At 45.8% G+C, this 18,817-nt stretch overlaps 1 protein-coding gene across 1 annotated transcript in view; it reads left to right on the top strand.

Annotated features, from left to right (window-relative positions):
* Positions 1-5,860, top strand: part of CUNH12orf66 (chromosome unknown C12orf66 homolog) — a 17,765-nt gene extending 11,905 nt beyond the window's left edge. Inside the window, exon 3 of the mRNA XM_005371784.3 lies at positions 3,241-5,860. Within this exon, the coding sequence (XP_005371841.1) occupies positions 3,241-4,057 (817 nt within the window). The 3' untranslated portion in view covers positions 4,058-5,860. The remainder of the gene's footprint in view (positions 1-3,240) is intronic.
* The last annotated feature ends 12,957 nt before the right edge of the window (positions 5,861-18,817 follow it).

The following is an 18,817-nucleotide window of genomic DNA, read 5'->3' as shown; positions in this document are numbered from 1 at the left end:
CATGTCTATGTTCATTACTGTCTCCCATGGAACTAGGAACAGAGGATCTATGGACCAGGGAGACTAGAATACCCTCAGTGGGGAGGTAGCTAAGTAACAGCAAACTAGTGGCTTTAAGTGAGAAAGGACTGCATATTTCTTCTGTTATAGTAAAATGGACACAACATAAAATTTCCCATTTTCATCATTTTTAAATGTGTATTTATGTAGATTGATTTTATTTTTTTACTTCTGACTGTCATAGATGCAGTCAGCATACTTTTGGAACTCCACATTGTAGGTCTGTAGAGTACGAAAGTAGCATTTCTAGAGTTTTGCTTCTTGTTAGCACAAATGTCTCTGGACTCTGGTTTCCTGCTTGCCTGTCCTCCCTCTGTTCCCTCCCCTTCTCTCCCTCACTCTGGACCCCCCCTGTTTCCTGCTTGCCTGTCCTCCTCCGTCTGTTCCCTCCCCTTCTCTCCCTCACTCTGGACCCCCCCACCCCTGTTTGCTGCTTGCCTGTCCTCCCTCTGTTCCCTCCCCTTCTCTCCCTCACTCTGGACCCCCCCACCCCTGTTTGCTGCTTGCCTGTCCTCCCCTCCTCCCATGCTCTTAGAGCCAGTGTTCTCCACAAACTGTTGGCGGTCTCTGTCTCAGACACTTCCAAGCTCACTACCTTGACTTAGGTGTATGTTTGTGGATCACAGCCACTGAGCTGGGAGTAGCTGTGAGGCACGTGACAGAGAAGAAGCTGGGAAATAGTGCATCATAAAGTTCCTATCTGCATTGGGCAGATGGACGATGGTATGAATGCTTGCTTTCCTGGAGGTTGAAAACTAGCTTTGCTGTTCACATGCATCTTAAGTGTTGGACATTGTGTTTCTGTGGTGTCATGGACGCGCTTGTGCACACTCTCTGAGGTTTGTAGCGAGAATTCATGTCCTTTGAAGCAGAACATGGGCTATAAATGTGATTTCTAGGGGCAAGATCAGAGGTGATTCCTGACTCATGATTTTTTTTCAGTGCTGAAAAGGTGATAAACATTCAGTAGAAACTGTGCTTGGAATTTTGAACTTTGATTGTTTCCCAGGTAGAGCTCTAGTGACATTGGGCAACCTCGCTGTCAGCCAGCCAAGCAGTCATGGGGTGTCGCAGCCGATGCTATAGTTATTGCAGGATGAACTAGATGGTTGGTAGGCTAGGGGCATCCAACATATTTTAACTTGCACTATTTTAAAGGTAGGATGGGCTGATGGGGTTACAAGTATAGGAGCATCTGCAGCAGGATTGTCTACCAATGCTGTCCTGTTAGCCCAGAGTCTTCTGAGGGGTCTGAATTGGGGGATGTCCAGGTCAGTTTGGCATGCCAGCATGTCTGTGGGATATTGTCACGACTAATGATTGATATGAGAAGCCCAACCAACTGTGGGCAGAACCACGCCTAAGTAAGTGAGCTCTGGCACATAAGAAATCTGGCTGAGGAGCTAGAGAGGTGGCTCAGTAGTTATGAGCACACTGCTCTTGCAGAGCACCTGGACTCAGTTCCGCTCACCTCCATGACGTCTTTCTTGTACTAGCCTCTTAACTCCAGACTCAAGGAGTCTGACACTGTCTTCTGACTGCTACAGACACAGAGCATACAGGTGGGGCACACACAAATGCAGACAACACACACATAAAATTAAATAAATAAATCTAAAAAATCAAGAGTGGCTAGGGCTGGGGCCTACCCTGGCTTGGGAGCAGATTTCTCTAAGGCGGTGACCCTGCAGAGGAGACCTGAGAGGAAAAGAGAAACTTGCCTCAGCATTTTCAAGTTGCCCATTCTCCTCTGCTGAAAAATTAAGGCCCTCCCACATCTTGTTGCCCCTCCTCCAATATTATTGTGAAGTGGAACGGTGTTTACAGATGGCAGTCAGTGGGTTATATTCATAAATTCATTTACTAACTAGAAATGTGACATATGATATAGATATATTACGAAATATCATGATACACTGCACAGTAAGGAGTCAATTTGCATGTGTGCAGTACTCAGTACTTGGTCACAGTATAAAATGTCACTGCAGCACATGGTCAGGAAGTTTTAAGAGACTTTGTATAGGTGGGAATTTATTTATTTTACATTATATGTAATGTGTGGGGAGGGTGTGTGCATGTGAGTGCAGTGCCAGTGGAGGCCAGAAGAGGGCGTCGGATCCGCTGGGGCTGGAGTTAGTTACAGGTGGTTGTGAGGCAGCTGATGTGGGTGTTGGGACCTGAACTCAAGTCTTCTACAAGAGCACTCTGTGCTCTTCCCCTCCAGCCGGCTCTGCAGCCCCCCCAAAATGGTGTACCCTCGTCATTTCACGGTAGCTAGGACTCAATTTGTGACTCAATTTGAATGAGGACCAGAACACTTCAGGTCTTAAATACCCCCTGTGGATCTGAGGAAAGTGATTTTTAAAAGATTTTAGATCTTCATTTGTGGCCACCTTTTTTTTTCAATTAATTTTTTAGATTTGATTGCAAAATAATGGGTTTCATCATGGCATCTTCTTACGTAGGAGTCACTCTTCTTGTTTGAACTTGTTACCCTTCCCCACTGCCCTCTGTTGACCTGTGCCCCTCCCCCGTTCTAGATGTCTCCTTTTGCCCAGTCAACTGTCCTTTCTGCTTTTCACTGCACGCATCCCATTGTGCTTTTTTCTCTGTGGCTGCCATTTTGTTTTGAATCATGGTTAACAATGAAGGGAATCGGGAAGTCGAATGGATGACAGTTGTCTGGTAAATGTGTGTTCCTTTAAATGCCTGTGTCTATTGAGTTTCAGATAGAGGTTCATCTGTAGAGTGGGTCTGTGGACAATAAAATAGTTTATCTGTGGATGATAGGTGTCTTAGTATTGTTTTTTAGTTGCACATCCCAAAAAGAGGATCCCTTGTTTTGATGATAGTGTTAGCCATACAGTTCTCAGAGTAAATAAAATATTACAGCCAATGTAATTTCTCCTTATTTGGAAAAAAATTAGTTATTTTCATTAAAAAGAAAAACCACAAAATAAAGGGTATTTTCTTAGGAGAATAAGATGAAATGTCCGAGTTGTAAAAACAACAACAAACAAACTCACCGACCCTAGACCCTCTGAGCCCAGGCTGGCCCAGTGTAGTGTCACTTGTCCCTCAGTCTAGTCTGGGTTTATGCTCTTGCTGTTTTGTTAATTTGAAGGTTTCTCCTTGTGAAGTAACATTGCTACTGATTTCTGTCCATCCCCTCCGCTCTAGATTTCACCACCCTATCCTCAGCCCTCTGGAAAGCAGTTTCCAGCTGGAAGTGGGTGTTCTGAGCCATCTCCTGAGGGCACAGGCCCAGATCTCCGAGTGGAAGTTCCTTCCTTCCCTGGTGACCTTGCACAACGCTCACACGAAGCTGCAGAGCTGGGGCCAGACCTTTGAGAAGCAGCGGGAGACCAAGAAGCACCTGTTCGGAGGGCAGTCCCAGAAGGCCGTTCAGCCCCCACACCTCTTCCTTTGGTTGATGAAACTCAAAACCATGCTCCTGGCCAAGTTTAGCTTTTACTTCCACGAGGCACTGAGCCGACAGACAACCGCTTCAGAAATGAAAGCACTGACGGCAAAGGCTAACCCAGACCTCTTTGGAAAGATCTCCAGTTTCATCAGGAAATACGATGCTGCCAATGTGTCCTTAATTTTTGACAACCGAGGCTCAGAGAGCTTTCAGGGTCATGGCTACCATCACCCACATTCCTACCGAGAGGCCCCCAAGGGAGTGGACCAGTACCCAGCTGTAGTGTCTCTGCCTAGTGACAGGCCTGTCATGCACTGGCCCAATGTCATAATGATCATGACAGACCGGACATCCGACCTGAACAGCTTGGAGAAAGTGGTCCACTTCTATGACGACAAAGTCCAGAGCACCTACTTCCTGACCCGCCCAGAGCCCCACTTCACCATCGTTGTCATTTTTGAGTCAAAGAAATCCGAGAGAGACTCCCATTTTATTTCCTTCCTCAATGAACTCTCCCTTGCCCTTAAGAACCCCAAAGTGTTTGCAAGTCTGAAACCTGGATCCAAAGGTTAGCAGGAGCTTGCTCAAGGATCCTCCAGACTGAATGCAGTGTTCTTAGTTGCTCTGAGGGCAACAGTGGTTTGTGACTAGAACTTACGTTCACTCATGCTTCTTTCTGACCTGAGCTAAAGACAGCTGCGCCCTAATCATGTTGCACACTTCAGAAGCAATGAAGACCAAGAATGGAATCTCCAAAGAGTCGTCTAGGAAGTGCCATGGCTACTGTGTATCCCCACGTCCTGGTTTTCCTGTCTCGTGTAGCTGGAATAGTTAACGAATCTGTCGTGTATCTGTCTAGATTTTTTGTTATTATTCTGAACATTGTGCCCTCACGCACTTCTCAACATATTCTCTTTGTGTGTCTGAAGAGCAGCCAGGATCAGACATCAGATGGGACTGTTTCACTTTCATCAACGCCCATATCAACCAGTTTTACAAGTAATCTAATTAGTATTATACTGTAATTAGAGTATAATTCTGGGTGAGGAATTTCCACCAGGTGGTGAAGTGGAGATGATTGGTTGGGTGGTATTGACCCTTATGGCAATAACCAGTCACAGGCTCTTTTCAGGTGACTGCCACACTCTTCCTCTTATCTTTAGAACGTTTGGTGTTATTCTGTTTGGAGTCAGCCAAGCCATCATGCAGGGTTTCTCCACCCCGGTTTACCCACTTGATGCTGCTGCTTTACCGAACTGTGTTTGCTCATGTCTGCTTACTCTCAGGTTTAGAAAGCTCGCAGCCATGTGTCTGTTAGCCATGTTTTAGTTTCTCGCACAGCACAGCTTTTATAAAGTCAAAATGATGGTCCTGATACTTCGTGCTTGCTACAAATCAGTTGTCTTCACGGTCCAGTCCAGTCAGCCCATCAGCACGTCTGGACCTGGTTTATTGCCTTCTGCAATTATGTTCAGATGCAGTGCCATGCATCTGGGGACAGGCCGCTCTGTGCACTTCCTGTGTATGTCACAGGAAGCGGATAGAGCCACGTGGGGATCATTTCTAGCTTATTGATTCAGAAGGAAAAGAAACCACCAAGAATCGAGCTGTCACCTTCGGCTAAGCCCTTCATACTTGCTGGGTATGTCCTTCAGAGCTGCGTAAATGTCCTGTCAGAGCAAGGCTTTCGCCATGATCGTGTGGAGCCACTGTCCTAAGGGGTGGCCACAGAGCACAATGACCACGCCAGCAGCCGTGGAACCCTCCAAGGCCGGGCGAGTGCTGGCTCCCGTAGGAGAGCCACTGGCTAGTGTTCTGGATCTCCCCCTTCCGCATAAGCTAATTAAGCCAGTTTTCTTTAAACAGAAAGTTTAAAGTTTGCATTTTCTCCAGGTTCTATACAAATACAGACATTTATAATAGTGACCTTACATTTAAAAATTGAAAGCATTTGGAATTAAGAACCAAATCATTTTCCTTCCTTTTGTGTTTTGCCGAAAACCTGAAAAATTACTCTTGGTATGTATTTTTTTTTCTGGATAAAACCACCATTAGCCTTAAGGATATGGCTCCCTAGGTACCTAAAAAAATAAAGACTTCAGTGGACCATGGAGGAATGTAAATAAAACACACACACATATATATCATACTTAAAATTGTCAAATGTATACATATTTGAACTGAATATTTATTTTTAAGCATATTTTTGAGTAATACAAGAGGTATTTACAAAGAACAGAAAGCAGATATGAATATTAATGAGACAGCACAGACTCCTAAGTCCCTGTGTGCTGTCAGGAAGTACAGGAGGACCCTCAAAGAAGAGTACTGATGCTTTAATTTTGAAGCTCCTCAATAAAGTTTTATAATTATATATCTCTGTATTTTCTGATCAAGCAAATCTTATTGTGTACATGTTTGAAGGGTTCTTCTCCAAGAGCCTCCTGAGATAGGAGGGCTGGGTTGTGGGTTCCTGTGGGACCCCCCCCACACGTTACATTTAGACTCAGGTGTAGACACCTGGACCAGCGCACAGCTGGTGGGCATCCTCCCTTGGGCACAGGAGGTGCCAAGGTGAGCTCTTCATTTCTTCGATACTGGATTCTTAGGTCTGTGTATTGGTTTCCCCTTCCAGGGCCTCTCATCCTGCAGGTTGGGCCTCCCTGCTGCCTCCTTTCTTTCTTCTAGCATTTATTTTCCCCTTAGCCAAGCTCGTGTGCTTCTGGGGAGCCAACTTTTTGACTTGTTTGACAGGCATGGCCTCTGGGGATAAATCTGCATCCTCCTCTTCCTGCTCTGCTTCCCAAGGTAGGTCTGAAGTCTTCTACTATTCCTGGGCACCGTAGAACACGGGTCTGAGCCAGACTGCAGCTGAAAAGTCATGGCAGGAGAAAGTGCTACACTGTCGTGGTGACCAGAGGCAGGACGGGGGGCCTCCAGGGAAGCGGTGACACATGTATACACACAGATACGAGCTGCCCATATGTTGGTTCAAGTCAAGATAAGAAGTGATGTGTTCCTGGGATTCGCCCTCTGGAAGCAGGACGGAGATGGTCTGTAGTGCCTGCTTTGCCGATTGCAGAGGAAGTGTGCACATTTTCCCTGACCTGCCTTTCTGACTGTTACTTCTAAACCACAGCCTGATGAATTCTGGGTAACTGGAAATGTATCCAACACTGAGTTTGTCTGGAGGTCCACTGAGGAGTGTCATGTTTTAAGGTGACATTGGTTAGTAGATGAACTCTTAGTGTCTTTGGCTTTGTTTTCATGGGGTCCAGCCTAGTTTCTGACCATGTCTTTCGGGAGAATATGTTCAAGTGAAGCCAGATTGTTAACTGGGGAACCAAGGCTCTTTGTATACTGGAAAATTTACCTTTCGAGAAAACAAAAACAAAACAAAAATCCAGGACTTCCCCTCCTGCTCACTCCCCTAGTTAGATAATAATAATTATATATATATTATTATCTAACATATATATGCTAAAGTCTAGCCCGCAGCATGGGAGTCTGTTACTTTGGTGTGTCTGCCTCAACTTTGCAAAGTGGGGCCAAGAAAACATAGGCTGCCGTTTCCCAGGGTTCGGGTCGGGTGTGAGAAGGCCGTGTATGTGAAGTCGTGTTGGAAATGGACGGGAAAACGGTATGAATAAAGGGGGAACCACTCTTCCCTGACTTAAATGCCAATTCTCATGTTCTCTTCCTTCTCATCGAGCCTGAGGAACCCCTAAACTCCCATGACAGACAGACGGATGCCTGGATGACACTCTGGGTGTCCAGATCTTCATGGCTCGTGGTTCCTAGTTTTTTATGGTTGGTTGATAGTGGCATTTCAGATCTATGCCACTGCCCTTTTATTGGGCTGCTCTGTCAGTAACACAGAGGTGTGCTCAAATTGCTCTCTGTGACTGTGTCTGTCTGTGTCTTACTTCCTACATAGGTTGAATGACGGAGGTTACAAAGTGTGGATGTTCTCATTATTTATAATTTTTTAACCGGAATATATATGTCTACCATCTTAAACTATTGGGTTACCTTGGAATATAGTCAATTTGATTTCTGACTGTTTTTTACCTTTTTTTTTGAATGTTACATCTTTGTATTTCTTTTGCCTTACATTTTTCTTTCATTTTTTTATTTATTAAAAATTTCCACCTCCTCCCATCCTCCCATTTCCCTACCACTCTCCCCTCCCCTTCCCCCTCCCTCTCCTATCCAAAGAGAAGTCAGGGTGCCCTGCCCTGTAGGAAGTTCAAGGCTCTCCCCGCTCCATCCAGGTCTAGGAAGGTGAGCATCCAAACAGAGTAGGCTCCCAAAAAGCCAGTACATGCAATAGTATCAAAACTCGGTGTCATTATCATTGGCTTCTCAGTCAGCACTCATCATTAGCTACATTAAGAGAGTCCGGTCTAATCACATGCTCGTTCAGTCCCAGTCCAGCTGGCCTTGGTGAGCTCCCATTAGATTAGTCCCACACGGTCCTGACGTCCTTACTCATGTTCTCCTGCTCTTCATGGGCCTTCTCCCATAGCCACACTGATGAATATCTTGCATATCACCATAGAACCTTCATCTGGCAATGGGTGGAGATAGAGACAGAGACCCACATTGGAGCACTGGGCTGAGCTCCTAAGGCCCTGTTTTTACTTTTGTACCCCCTTTTGGCACTGCTTGTAATCAGAATCACGGCCTTCTGGGCGCTGGGCAAATGCAGGATCTCAGTGTTATGTCCCCAGCCTCTGTTTTACCTTCCTGGTGCCGGAGAGCGAGCCTAGTTCCACATTGTAGGGAGGACTGGGTCGCTGACACTGTAGCCCCTGTCCTAAAGCAGTCTTAAAAATAGTTCTTAGCATGTTTAGAGACCTGTGAATTGCTTTAAGGAATAGATCTTTACACTTATAAGGGATTTTTCAGTTTTTAATTTTTAAAAAATTTTGGAATTATAATAAAGAATTTCTCTTCACTGTCTTCCTTCCAACACCTCTTACGTACCCTCTTTGCCCTCTCTCACATCCACAGTGTGGATTGGTCTCACACACACACACACACACACACACACACACACACCTAAATATATAAATACTACCTGCTCAGTCCCTATACTGTTACCTGTATGTATATGATTTCAGGACTGAGCTCTTGTGTAGGATGACCAACTGGGCTCTTCCCCAAGGAAGGGTATTTCTTCTGTTCTCAGCATTACTCAGGGTTGTTTTTTTTTTTTTCCATCTTAGGCTTAACTTTAGATTTGAAACAAAACAGAGCCATTTTCCATCTTGACACAAGATAGTCTATGTAAATATTATGACTTTTCCTTCTTGCTTCTGGCTATGTTTCCCCCTTTGCTGTTGTCGGTTTCCCTTGCCTTCCTCTCTCCCCTCCTTTCCCGTCCCTCCTGCTGTGTTCCACGGATCTACTCTTGCTCCGTGCCTTCTTCACCTTGTGTCAGGGAGCCAGAGCCATGCCCCAGTGATTCGCTCCAGCTTGAGGAAAGCCACATCCGACACTAACCATTTTTTATTTCGGTTTTATTTTCTCAACTAGTAGGTCATTTTCAGTAAGGCAAGAAAACGGGACAAGGTTCGTGTCGCCCCTATTGGGGTGAGTGTAATGGTGTCCCACCCGTCATGAGTCCACACCCTTTAGCCAGCTACAGCAAAGCAGGACTGTATCTAACAGATAAAGTTAGCTGTAAAATCTAATTCAGATAAAAATCTTTCCAAGCTGTGACAGGCTGTCAACTTGACACACCTGGGAAGGGGTAACGTCAGCTAAGGAACTGCCCCTGTCAGACCGGCTTGTGGGCATATCTGTGGGGTATTTTCTTAACTCCTGATGATGTAGGAGAGCCCAGACTGCTGTAGGCAGTACCATCCCTAGGGAGGTGGGCCTTAGATACGTGATACCATCATCAGTACCTGATGATGTAGGAGAACCCAGACTGCTGTAGCCAGTACCATCCCTAGGGAGGTGGGCCTTAGATACGTGACTGAAGGCAAGCCTGAAAGCCAGCAGTAAGCAACATTCCTGCACGGTCTCCACTTCCATTCCTGCCTCAAGCTCTGGTCCTGAATTCCCTCGATGATGGACTGGCACCTTTCTTTTCCAAAGTGCTTTTAGCCACAGTGTTTATCATAGCAATACAAAGCAAACTAAAACAGTGTATTTTTGTGATATATTTTTTTAAAATTAAAGATTATAGTAGACAGAAACTGCTTGTTCGTTTCAGGCTGCCCAGACCCCAAATAATCACACAGAAACTGTATTAATTGAAACACTGCTTGTTCAATCACTTAAGCACATTGCTAGCTAGCTTGTATATCTTAACCCATTTCTATTATTTTATATTTTACCGTGAGGCTCGTGGTTTATCAGTACTGGTGTGCTGACAGCTGGCTATGTGGCGTCTCTCTGACTCCGCCTACTCGCTCTCTCTATTTCTCCCCTGAAGCAGCTTCTTTATTAACCAATGGCAATAAAACATACTCACAGCATATTGAGGGGATTCCCATATCAGATTATGTTTAGTCTATTCTTTTTTTTTAGGTTTTTTTTTCTTTCTTTTGAGATAAGGTTTCTCTATGTAACAGCCCTGGCTGTCCTGAAACTCACTCTGTAGACCAAGCTGGCCTCGAACTCACAGATATCCTCCTGCCTCTGCCTCCTGAGTACTGGGTTTAAAGGCATGCATCACCACCACCCAGCTAGTGTTTTTTTTTTCTAATTAGTGTATAAGAGCATTAAATTAGTCTCTGATTTTTTTTTCCTTCTTTAAAGTCTTAAGGATCCGGGCTTCCTCCCTTCCTTTCTAAATGAGAACTTAAAAGCCACACTGGGCGACTAACCCTCTGCAGAAGCCCTGTAGGCAGAGTGATTTTGCTGTTCCTCTTTTACTTTTTTGATGGCTTCCTGTTATCAATATAATTAATTATTCTGTGGCCCCATGCCTGATTTATTCTGAGTAAATTCTCCAGAGGAAATGAGTCAGAAGAAACGGACTAGATGAGCTCCTCTGTTGTGGAGACTTCCCTTGGTATTGTGCAACCCCGTGCAGCGTCTGTTAGTGGACGCACCGTGACTTATCCGCCTGGTTACTCAATCTGGTTTGAATGACACGGCCTGTTTTGGGGGTGCTTTAAGTTGAAAACCATATAATATCTGTAAGATATCAATGCTGAAGAACAGAGGGAGGCAAATCGTGGCCCTTTTTGGTAAACCCTCTCCTCCACATGAGCCGGGGCTCTGAACACTGGCTCAGAGTGGGTCCTGGTGGCAACTGCCTTGGAGCGCACGCTTCACGGCTCCTCACTGTCATGAAAAGTCTTACGTTATTTAAAAAAATACATATTCTATTGTTCTCTGTAGTGTATGGAGAACATCTATCTAAAATATATCTCTGTTTAACCTTTAAAACATACCTAATATGGCCACAACTTTGATTGGTAGATGACTAGCCACTAACCTGTGTTTGTAAGTTACGTGCCCGAGTGCGCCCCGAATGCAGAGAAAGAGTGGGACCTGCCAGCGGGAGGAAGACAGTCCTTTCGCTAACTTTGTCCCTAAGGATAAGTGTGCGTTTTTGCTGGTCTGGAAACTGTAGCGTGGTTCCGGAATGCGGTCATGTTTGAAAGTCTGATTTGATCCGAAATTGCAGGCGTGCAGCTGGTTGACCTGTATCCATGAGGGACACTCCAATCCCTCTGGGCTCACATTGGTCTCAGTGGCTCTCTAGGCTCGGTGTTAGCTGTGCCCAAAGCAGAAGCAGAAGGGGGTGTGAACTGCTCCTTTGCAGTGTTCCAGTGTTCACTCAGCTAGCCGCTCGTTCACACAGTAACTGTGGGACCTTAACTGTGCTAACGCTGGGGGACCATCAGTACTCAGAGCTTGCTCCCAGCACTCTGGCAGGCAGCCAGCCAGCCAGACTCTAGAAGGGCCTGTAACCACTACAGCAAGAAACAGATCTCAGACTTGTTACACTTAAATCTTTCCTTCACATTTTGCCTGAGCTGTGACTCTCAGGTTTCAAGAAACCTGCCTGTGGATGACTGGTCCACCATCAGAAAGAATCCCCTGTGGGCAGAGACAACGTGAGAGTAACTTAGAGGGTACGGAGAGCCCTGCAGTGTGTGTGCCTCCAGCAAGGTTTCAGTTACTGGTATTGCAGGCCAAGGGTTGTACTTCCAGAGCAGCTGGTGGGTGGCTGTGCACGCCTTCAATCCCTGCTCTTGGGAGGCAGAGGCAGGCCGATCTCTGTGAGTTCAAAGCCAGCCTGGTCTACAAAGCAAGTTCTAGGACAGCCAGGACTACACAGAGAAACTTGTGGGGGGAGGGTTTTTGTTTTTGTTTTTTGTATTTTATTTGTATTTTGGAGATTGGTAGAGTTTCTTCTCCTCCTCCCCCTTCTTTCTTTTTCCTCCTCTTTCCTTCCTTCTTCCTTTCCTCCTTCTCTCCTTGTCCTTCTCTCTCTTCCCCTCCCCCCTCTCTTAAGCAGTCAAACTCTTTTAAGAGGTTTTCCATTAAAATAAATAAATAAATGTAATTGCGAATCTTTTAGTGAGCCTGAGAATAAGAGTATATTGGTGGTATCCAGTAGAGGGCGCTATAAAAGCAACCCAGCTCCCACCCACTAGACGGCGGAACGCCAGCTGAGCCGCAGTTACTTTAAAATGGCCATTTTCACTGTTTCCTGTGAGGATTTCTGGACCATCCTTGTAGAAACAGATATTCAGTCAACTGGCCTAAGAAATGAGTAAGAAACAGGACTGTGACTTCCACTGAACTTTACGGTGTTTCTGGTGATGTGTGTGCGCCACGTTCATTTCCGGCCCATTCAGAGGTGAGAAGAGGATGTCAGACCTGGAACTGGAGTGACAGGTGGTTGTGAACCACCACGTGGGAGCTAGGAACCCGATCTGGATCCTCTGCAAGAGCAACAAATGCTCTTAATTGCTGAGCCATCTCTCCAGTCCCATTGTCTTACCCAGTGTCCTTCAGTGTGCTAGGGTTAAAGGAATGTGCCATGACACCCGGAGTTATGACCAAGACATTCTAAACTGTTTCCTGTGCTGGTGCCTGTGTAGTTAACCCTCGGCAGACTCGGCCATCTGGGATACTGCAATCTCCCCTCTTCACCCGCGGACATATTTGGTTTATTTTGAGATGCATGTTCCTTCTTCCCGTTTTCAGATGCGAGGGTTTACCTTTTTCTATTGTTCGGCTCTACAAAGGTAGGTGGTTTTGGCGTTCAGCCTACGGTGTCCGCAGTAGGAAGAGAGACTTAGAGAGAGCAAGTTAGGTCATGGGGCCAGTACTCGAGGGAAACAGTGGGTCCCTGGCCTTTCTCTCTGCTTTTTATAGCCATAGAGTGAGAAACAGCTTTAATTTTCTGGCCTCAAAACAATGGAACCGGCTGACCATGGAAAAAAATCTCTGACTGTGAACCCAAATAAGTATTTTTCCCTCTGAAAAGTGACTGGGGCACCTGGCTTGTGGCACTTGGAGGGGCAAACAGATAGCATGTCTTCAAGACAAAGGTGGAATCCATGTGCGTTGAGCTTGTATTGAAAGTGTACATCTCTTTCCCAATATCCATGAGCACAGAGTTTTATACTGTAATTGCAGGGGTTCATTGGAACCCCCAAGGGACCTTCAGGATAACTGCCCCCCACCACCACCCCATTGTGGGGACACTTTGTCTTTGCTGCAGCCACACTGGGGTGTTTTCAACTCCATGCTCCCCCGGAACCATTTCAGCTGACCTCCTTCCTGTTTATCCGTGGGGACCCCTGAAGCTTTGTGGTCTTTTTGATTCTTCTCTCTCAATGGCAAGCCCTCAGCAGGGCCTCTTTAACTTCCTAACTTTAAAACTGAGGTGTACAGGTGTGGGTTTGTGCAGGTGAGAACAGGGGTCTGTGGAGGCCAGAGCAGGGGGCAGATCCCAGATGCTCTGGAGCTGGAGTTCCAGGCATGGGTGCTGGACTCTGAACTTTGCCCTACCCTGACAAAGTAATCTATATGTCTTAATACTGAGCCATTTCTCCAACCCTAGTGATTTATATGTCTGCTTTATTTTTTGAGGGTTTTTTTTTCCTAAAAAAAAAAGAAAAAAATCCGAGTCAGAAGCTCTGCAGAGCCTGCTGGATAGGGTCCACTTCGAAAGATCAGTTTTCTTGCTTTATCTCAGGTTTCGGTCAAACTGAACTCTTGCCTTACTCTGTATTGTCCCATCTCTAAGTGTTTGCTCAGTTTTCTTTGGAATCCTTCTAGACTAGACATATATTCTTTACACTAAAACCTATGACATACAGCTGTAAAAATATTTTACCTATTTAAAATTTACATTCTCTCTCTACATGCTCTCTCTCTCACACACACATGTGCACACACACACACACACACGCATGTGCACACCCCTTGCAGGAATCATTTCTCTTTACACTATGTGGGCCCAAGGATCAACTCAAGTTGCCAGTCCTGGGAGCAGGCGCCTTTACAGAAGGTCCATCTCGCGGTCCCTGTAAAAGTATTCTGAAATCTGTGACGCTGCATGTGTTTGTTTCTGAGACAGGGTCTCAGGTGTACCTCTGGCTAGCCTGCAACTTGCTACGTAGACGAGGCTGGATTTGAACTCACATCGATCCTCCCACCTCTGCATCTTGGGTGCTGGGGTTAAAGGGGTGAGCAGCCATACCTGGCCTTGATGCAGTGGCTATCAAGATGTTAACACTTGGTCTTAACAATTATCATATTTGTACAGCCTCCCACAATAGAAGAATGGACTAAATGTTTGTGAGCGGCAAAGGAAAATGAGGCTGTAGACTTTTCGTTTAATTTTCAAAAAGTTATAGGTATATAAATGTTCTGCCTGCAGGCATGTCTGCACCTGCATGCGCATACCTGGTGCCAGTGGAGGATTGAAGAGGCTGTCTGCTCCCCTGGAACCCGAGTCACAGACGGTTGTGAGCTGCCACGTGGCTGCTTGGAGTGGCTCTCTTGGAGAGCCGCCATCTCTGTGTCCCCCAGGCTACAGTTTTTCCTCACTGAAGGTCACACGTCTCAGGCTGAGAACCTTAAATCCAGGGAACTGATTCTCAAAGTTGAAGATGTGACTCACGCGCCTTAACGCTGCCCACTAAAGCAGTTCCGGATTGTGTAGGCCGGTCAGCAGCTTTCTCCTGGAATCACCTATGTGGCAGGCCCAAGGATTAGACTTTGAGAACTGCTCATCTCCAAATCTTACCTCGTAACCGTCGTTACCTCTCAACTCCTCTGCTCCGAACACCTCCTTTTCTGTCGTTTTCTGTTGTCACCCACGGGAAGAACGGCACTACCCTTCAGCGGTTCATCCACTTTGCACCAATACTGTGGTATTCAGCTTTGTACTTTGTATCGGGGTCCCTGGGGTAAAATGTGGTTGGTTCTCACAGTGGACTCCAGGCTTCTAAGCTATTCATGATCCTGAAAGGCTATGAGATTTCGAACCTCTCCTTTGTTACCTTGTGAGGTGTGACACATGACTTATGATTTAACAAGAAGGGAGGGACAAGGGAAGGGACTTCCTTTTTGGGTTGGATCCATTTGGGAAGTTGACATTAGCATAGACATTTGGTCATATAAAGGAATGCTTTGTTTATTCACTTAGTATCCTTCCTTTGTTCTGATCCAAAAACGTACATAGAAGAAGAGGCAGGTTACACATTGGCCTTCCAGGGAAGATAACCTTCTGCCACATGGCAATCACATGGTATAAGTGACTCGGTCACTGGTTCTTACCTTGGGGGATCCCAGGAGCATCTCTGGATATTTCAACTAAGTCTTTGATGGCATTATCATGGGGTTATGGTAAAGGCAGAACAAATACTAAAATTAAGCTTATTTATACCTGATCAGACCTTCTAAATATTGAGTACCCCTAATGTGAAGCCCTCCTAATAGGACTTACCTGGGTAAGTGTTGAATTTCTCCCCTAAAGCCATTTAACCTTTTCAGAAGCCTCCTCTTCCTCTCTCTTTCTCCCTTCCTCTTCCCTCCCCTCCCCAGGACAAGCATGGTGATAACATAGCTTAGAGGTTGATCTATGGAGAATAAGGTTCCTTCCCAACTGAAATCCCTGAGACTCTGGCGTACAGACCCATAGCAGGGCTCTCTATATCCTTACGGCGTGGAAATCGTGTCTATGCCTTTGTGAGCCCTGTGCTCGGAATCTCCTTCATTGGCACCAAAGTCACCTCTGAACCCATAGATGCTCTGAGGTCTCAGTTCAGGCTAGGCCCAACCTTACCATGTCATGTCAGCCTTCAGCTCTGTTACTCTGTGGAGTTGAGACAGCAAAGAGGTAATTATTGCCAGCCTTGATGATGAATATTGGTAGGAGTCCTTTTATTTCTAAGTGGCTGGGAAGAGACCACATGGGTCTGTTAATATTCCGGGTCAGAGAGTTTCCCTGAATGATCTAGTTCAGTGGCGTTTGCACATCCCCGTCACTATAAGGAGTCCTAAATTCTCACTAACAAGTAACAAGTGTCCTCTTGGCGCCAGCTGTGCCCCGACTTCTGCTCCTGTGAGAGGGTTTGAGAAGACAGGGAACAACTATTACAAAATTCTTTCTTAAAAGCAAGAACTGAATTTCCTCTGGAGGCTCAGAACAGATCTGCAAACAATTCCCTCCACTCGTCGATAGTTGAAGCGGTGCCTGGCCAGGTAATTCAGGAGACCCTGTGAAGTAGCCTGCTTTAGTCCCCAAGGGAAATCTCTCCTTGGGTGCAGTGCAGATGTTTTCCATAAAGCTCACCCCATGACTCGGCTTCCAAATACTCTGGATGATTTGCCCACATTTCTGGGTATGTGATTCACCACCAGGAACGGGGTCCTACTTCTTTCTCTTTCCCACCTGCGCATATGGTACGGAGGCTTTGTTAGTGGGATCAAAATCTTCCATTTGAATCTCATCTACAATTAGGGTTCCTGTACTAATATTCCCAACCCCAAACATGTTATTTCTGTCTATATATTCAAACTAAAATCATATTAAATTCATTGGGGAGCATAGTAAATAGTACACGGTGCATTGGTGCATGGTTTAATGACTGAAGGTTGTGTTTTGTAATGAACACTATAGTGTGTTGTCAGGGGGTATACAATTCTTGTCACTCCCTGTCCAACCCCAGCCACCTTTCATGATTGTTCACTGACTCTTTGGATCATCAGCACAGCCCATGTGGTTGCCTGTGTCTTGAATGTCTTTCCTCACCTGCTGTTGGGGACTGCAGACTCTCAGACCCTGAATTTTCTATGATCCCTTGCCTGCTGGAGTAAACAGCTTGTTTTCCTGTGCTTACAGCTGCTTTGAGCACGAGACCCTCATGGGTACCTGATGGCAGGGTAGTGGTTTCTGGTGGGCTTGTAGTTGAACAATCCCAAGAGCTAGGGCATGGCCGTTAGTCAAGGAGAGCCCTATATAAGCTGCCCTGGAACACAGTAAGATTGGAATTCTTGTTTCAAGAGTGACCCATGTCTCTGTGTGTTTGTTAATTCCCAGACCCTTGCCCGATTGTGGTTTTGGGTGGTGCAGGAGCCGCAGCCCGCCATCTTCTATCATAACCCACTCTGCCTTTCCCCTGCCTCCTTAATCTCAGCCATCATTTGTCAGGGTTCCCCAGCCAGCCCCTCCCAGCATTGTCCAGACTCTTTAGACAAGGGGCCCTCAGGCTTTGCATCAGAGCCTCCATTTTGATTATAAGTGAATGGACATTCATCCCCAAGAAGTTACTTCCTTTCTGTCTTGTAAGCTTCCAGTGTCTCAGCCTGTTTTTGCTGATATTGGTGCTGTTAGCACAGAACCTAGAACAGCACCAAATTCTGCTTGGGGTTGGCGCACCCCACTATTTCAATTGTATGACAGAACGGTCCCATCTTGAATACAGGCATTCAGGACCTACTGAGCCTGTATAAACTGTGAAGGGCAGTCTTGTTGTCATCCACCTATGTACGCACACTGAGCACTTACAGCCAGAACTATGAAATGTTTGCTGAATTCATAAAAGCATTGCAAACACTTAATTGTGGGTGATCTGAAAAGCAGTGTCAGGGCAAGGCCCCACCTCACCCTTGTGCCAGGCTGCATTTTAATACCCATTACTCTAGTGGTGCTGGTGCTGCCCGCTGGTGGCTTCTCTAGTCGTATTTCCTGAGAGCCCACAGCTGGGCATTTTAAAACATCTTTCCCAAAAGTGCCTGCGGATTAAAAGTGTTACCAACTAGAGGAAGGGTTGAGGATGGCGGCGGGGCTTGGGATGGGAGCAGGACATTCTGGATATCTCTGCTTCTAGGACCATTCTAGGAATGTCTATGAATACCTGGACTGTTTGCTTTGAGCAAGTACCAAGGAAAACTATCAGGTGGGGAAAATGTCTTTAAAAAGCACAACAGCTTTAAGCAAGCACAGGTTTTAAAATAAGACACCGAGGGCCTGACCCTTTAATTCCAGCACCCAGGAAGCAGAGACAAGTGAATCTCTGAGTCTGCGGCAAGCCTGGTCTACATAGCTGTTGTCAGAGGTTTCTGTCCTGCCTGGTTCCCACAACTGTTAAGTTCCAAAGAAATCACACAGACGTCTTCATTAGTTATAAACTGATTGGTTCATTAGCTCAGGCTTCTTATTAACTCTTATAACTTATACTAGCCCATTATTCTTGTCTATGTTATCCACGTGGCTCAGTACCTTAGTCAGTGAGGCAGTCACATCTTACTTCTTCTGTGTCTGGGTCACGACTGTGGACTAGGACTTCCTTCTTCCCATAATTTCCCTGTTTTCCTTGACCCGCCTCTACTTCCTGTCTGGTTGTCCCGCCTATGCTTCCTGCCTGGCTACTGGCCAACAGGGTTTATTTAAAATATAATTGACAGAATACAGACCATTTTCCCACACCACATAGCAAGCTCTGGGCCAGCCCAGGCTGCATAGTGAGAACCTGTTTCAAAAAATAAAACAAGACATTGGGGCTGGAAGGATGATTCAGTGGCTAAGAGCACTTGTTGCTCACGCAGAGGACATGGCTTGGTGTCCAGTACACACATGATGGTTCACAGTCATCCCTGACACCAGTTCCAAGGGATCTGATGACCTCTTCTGGTCTTTGAGGTCACCAGGCATGCTTGTGGTGCATATCCATACATGCACGCAAAACACTCAGACACATAAATAAATGAATCTGAAAATGACATTTTAATGTTGTATATGCCATTTTATATGTCTTCATGCAAACTTCATATAACCTTCAAAACTCTCCCTTCATTCAGCTTGTCAGTACATTGCCTCGCAAAGACGTCAGCTCTCTG

Source organism: Microtus ochrogaster, unplaced genomic scaffold (assembly GCF_000317375.1).
Source record: "Microtus ochrogaster isolate Prairie Vole_2 unplaced genomic scaffold, MicOch1.0 UNK127, whole genome shotgun sequence".
NCBI classification, from domain to species: Eukaryota; Metazoa; Chordata; class Mammalia; order Rodentia; family Cricetidae; genus Microtus; species Microtus ochrogaster.
Note: the sequence above shows the minus strand (reverse complement) of the source record. Positions and strands in the feature narration are given on the sequence as shown.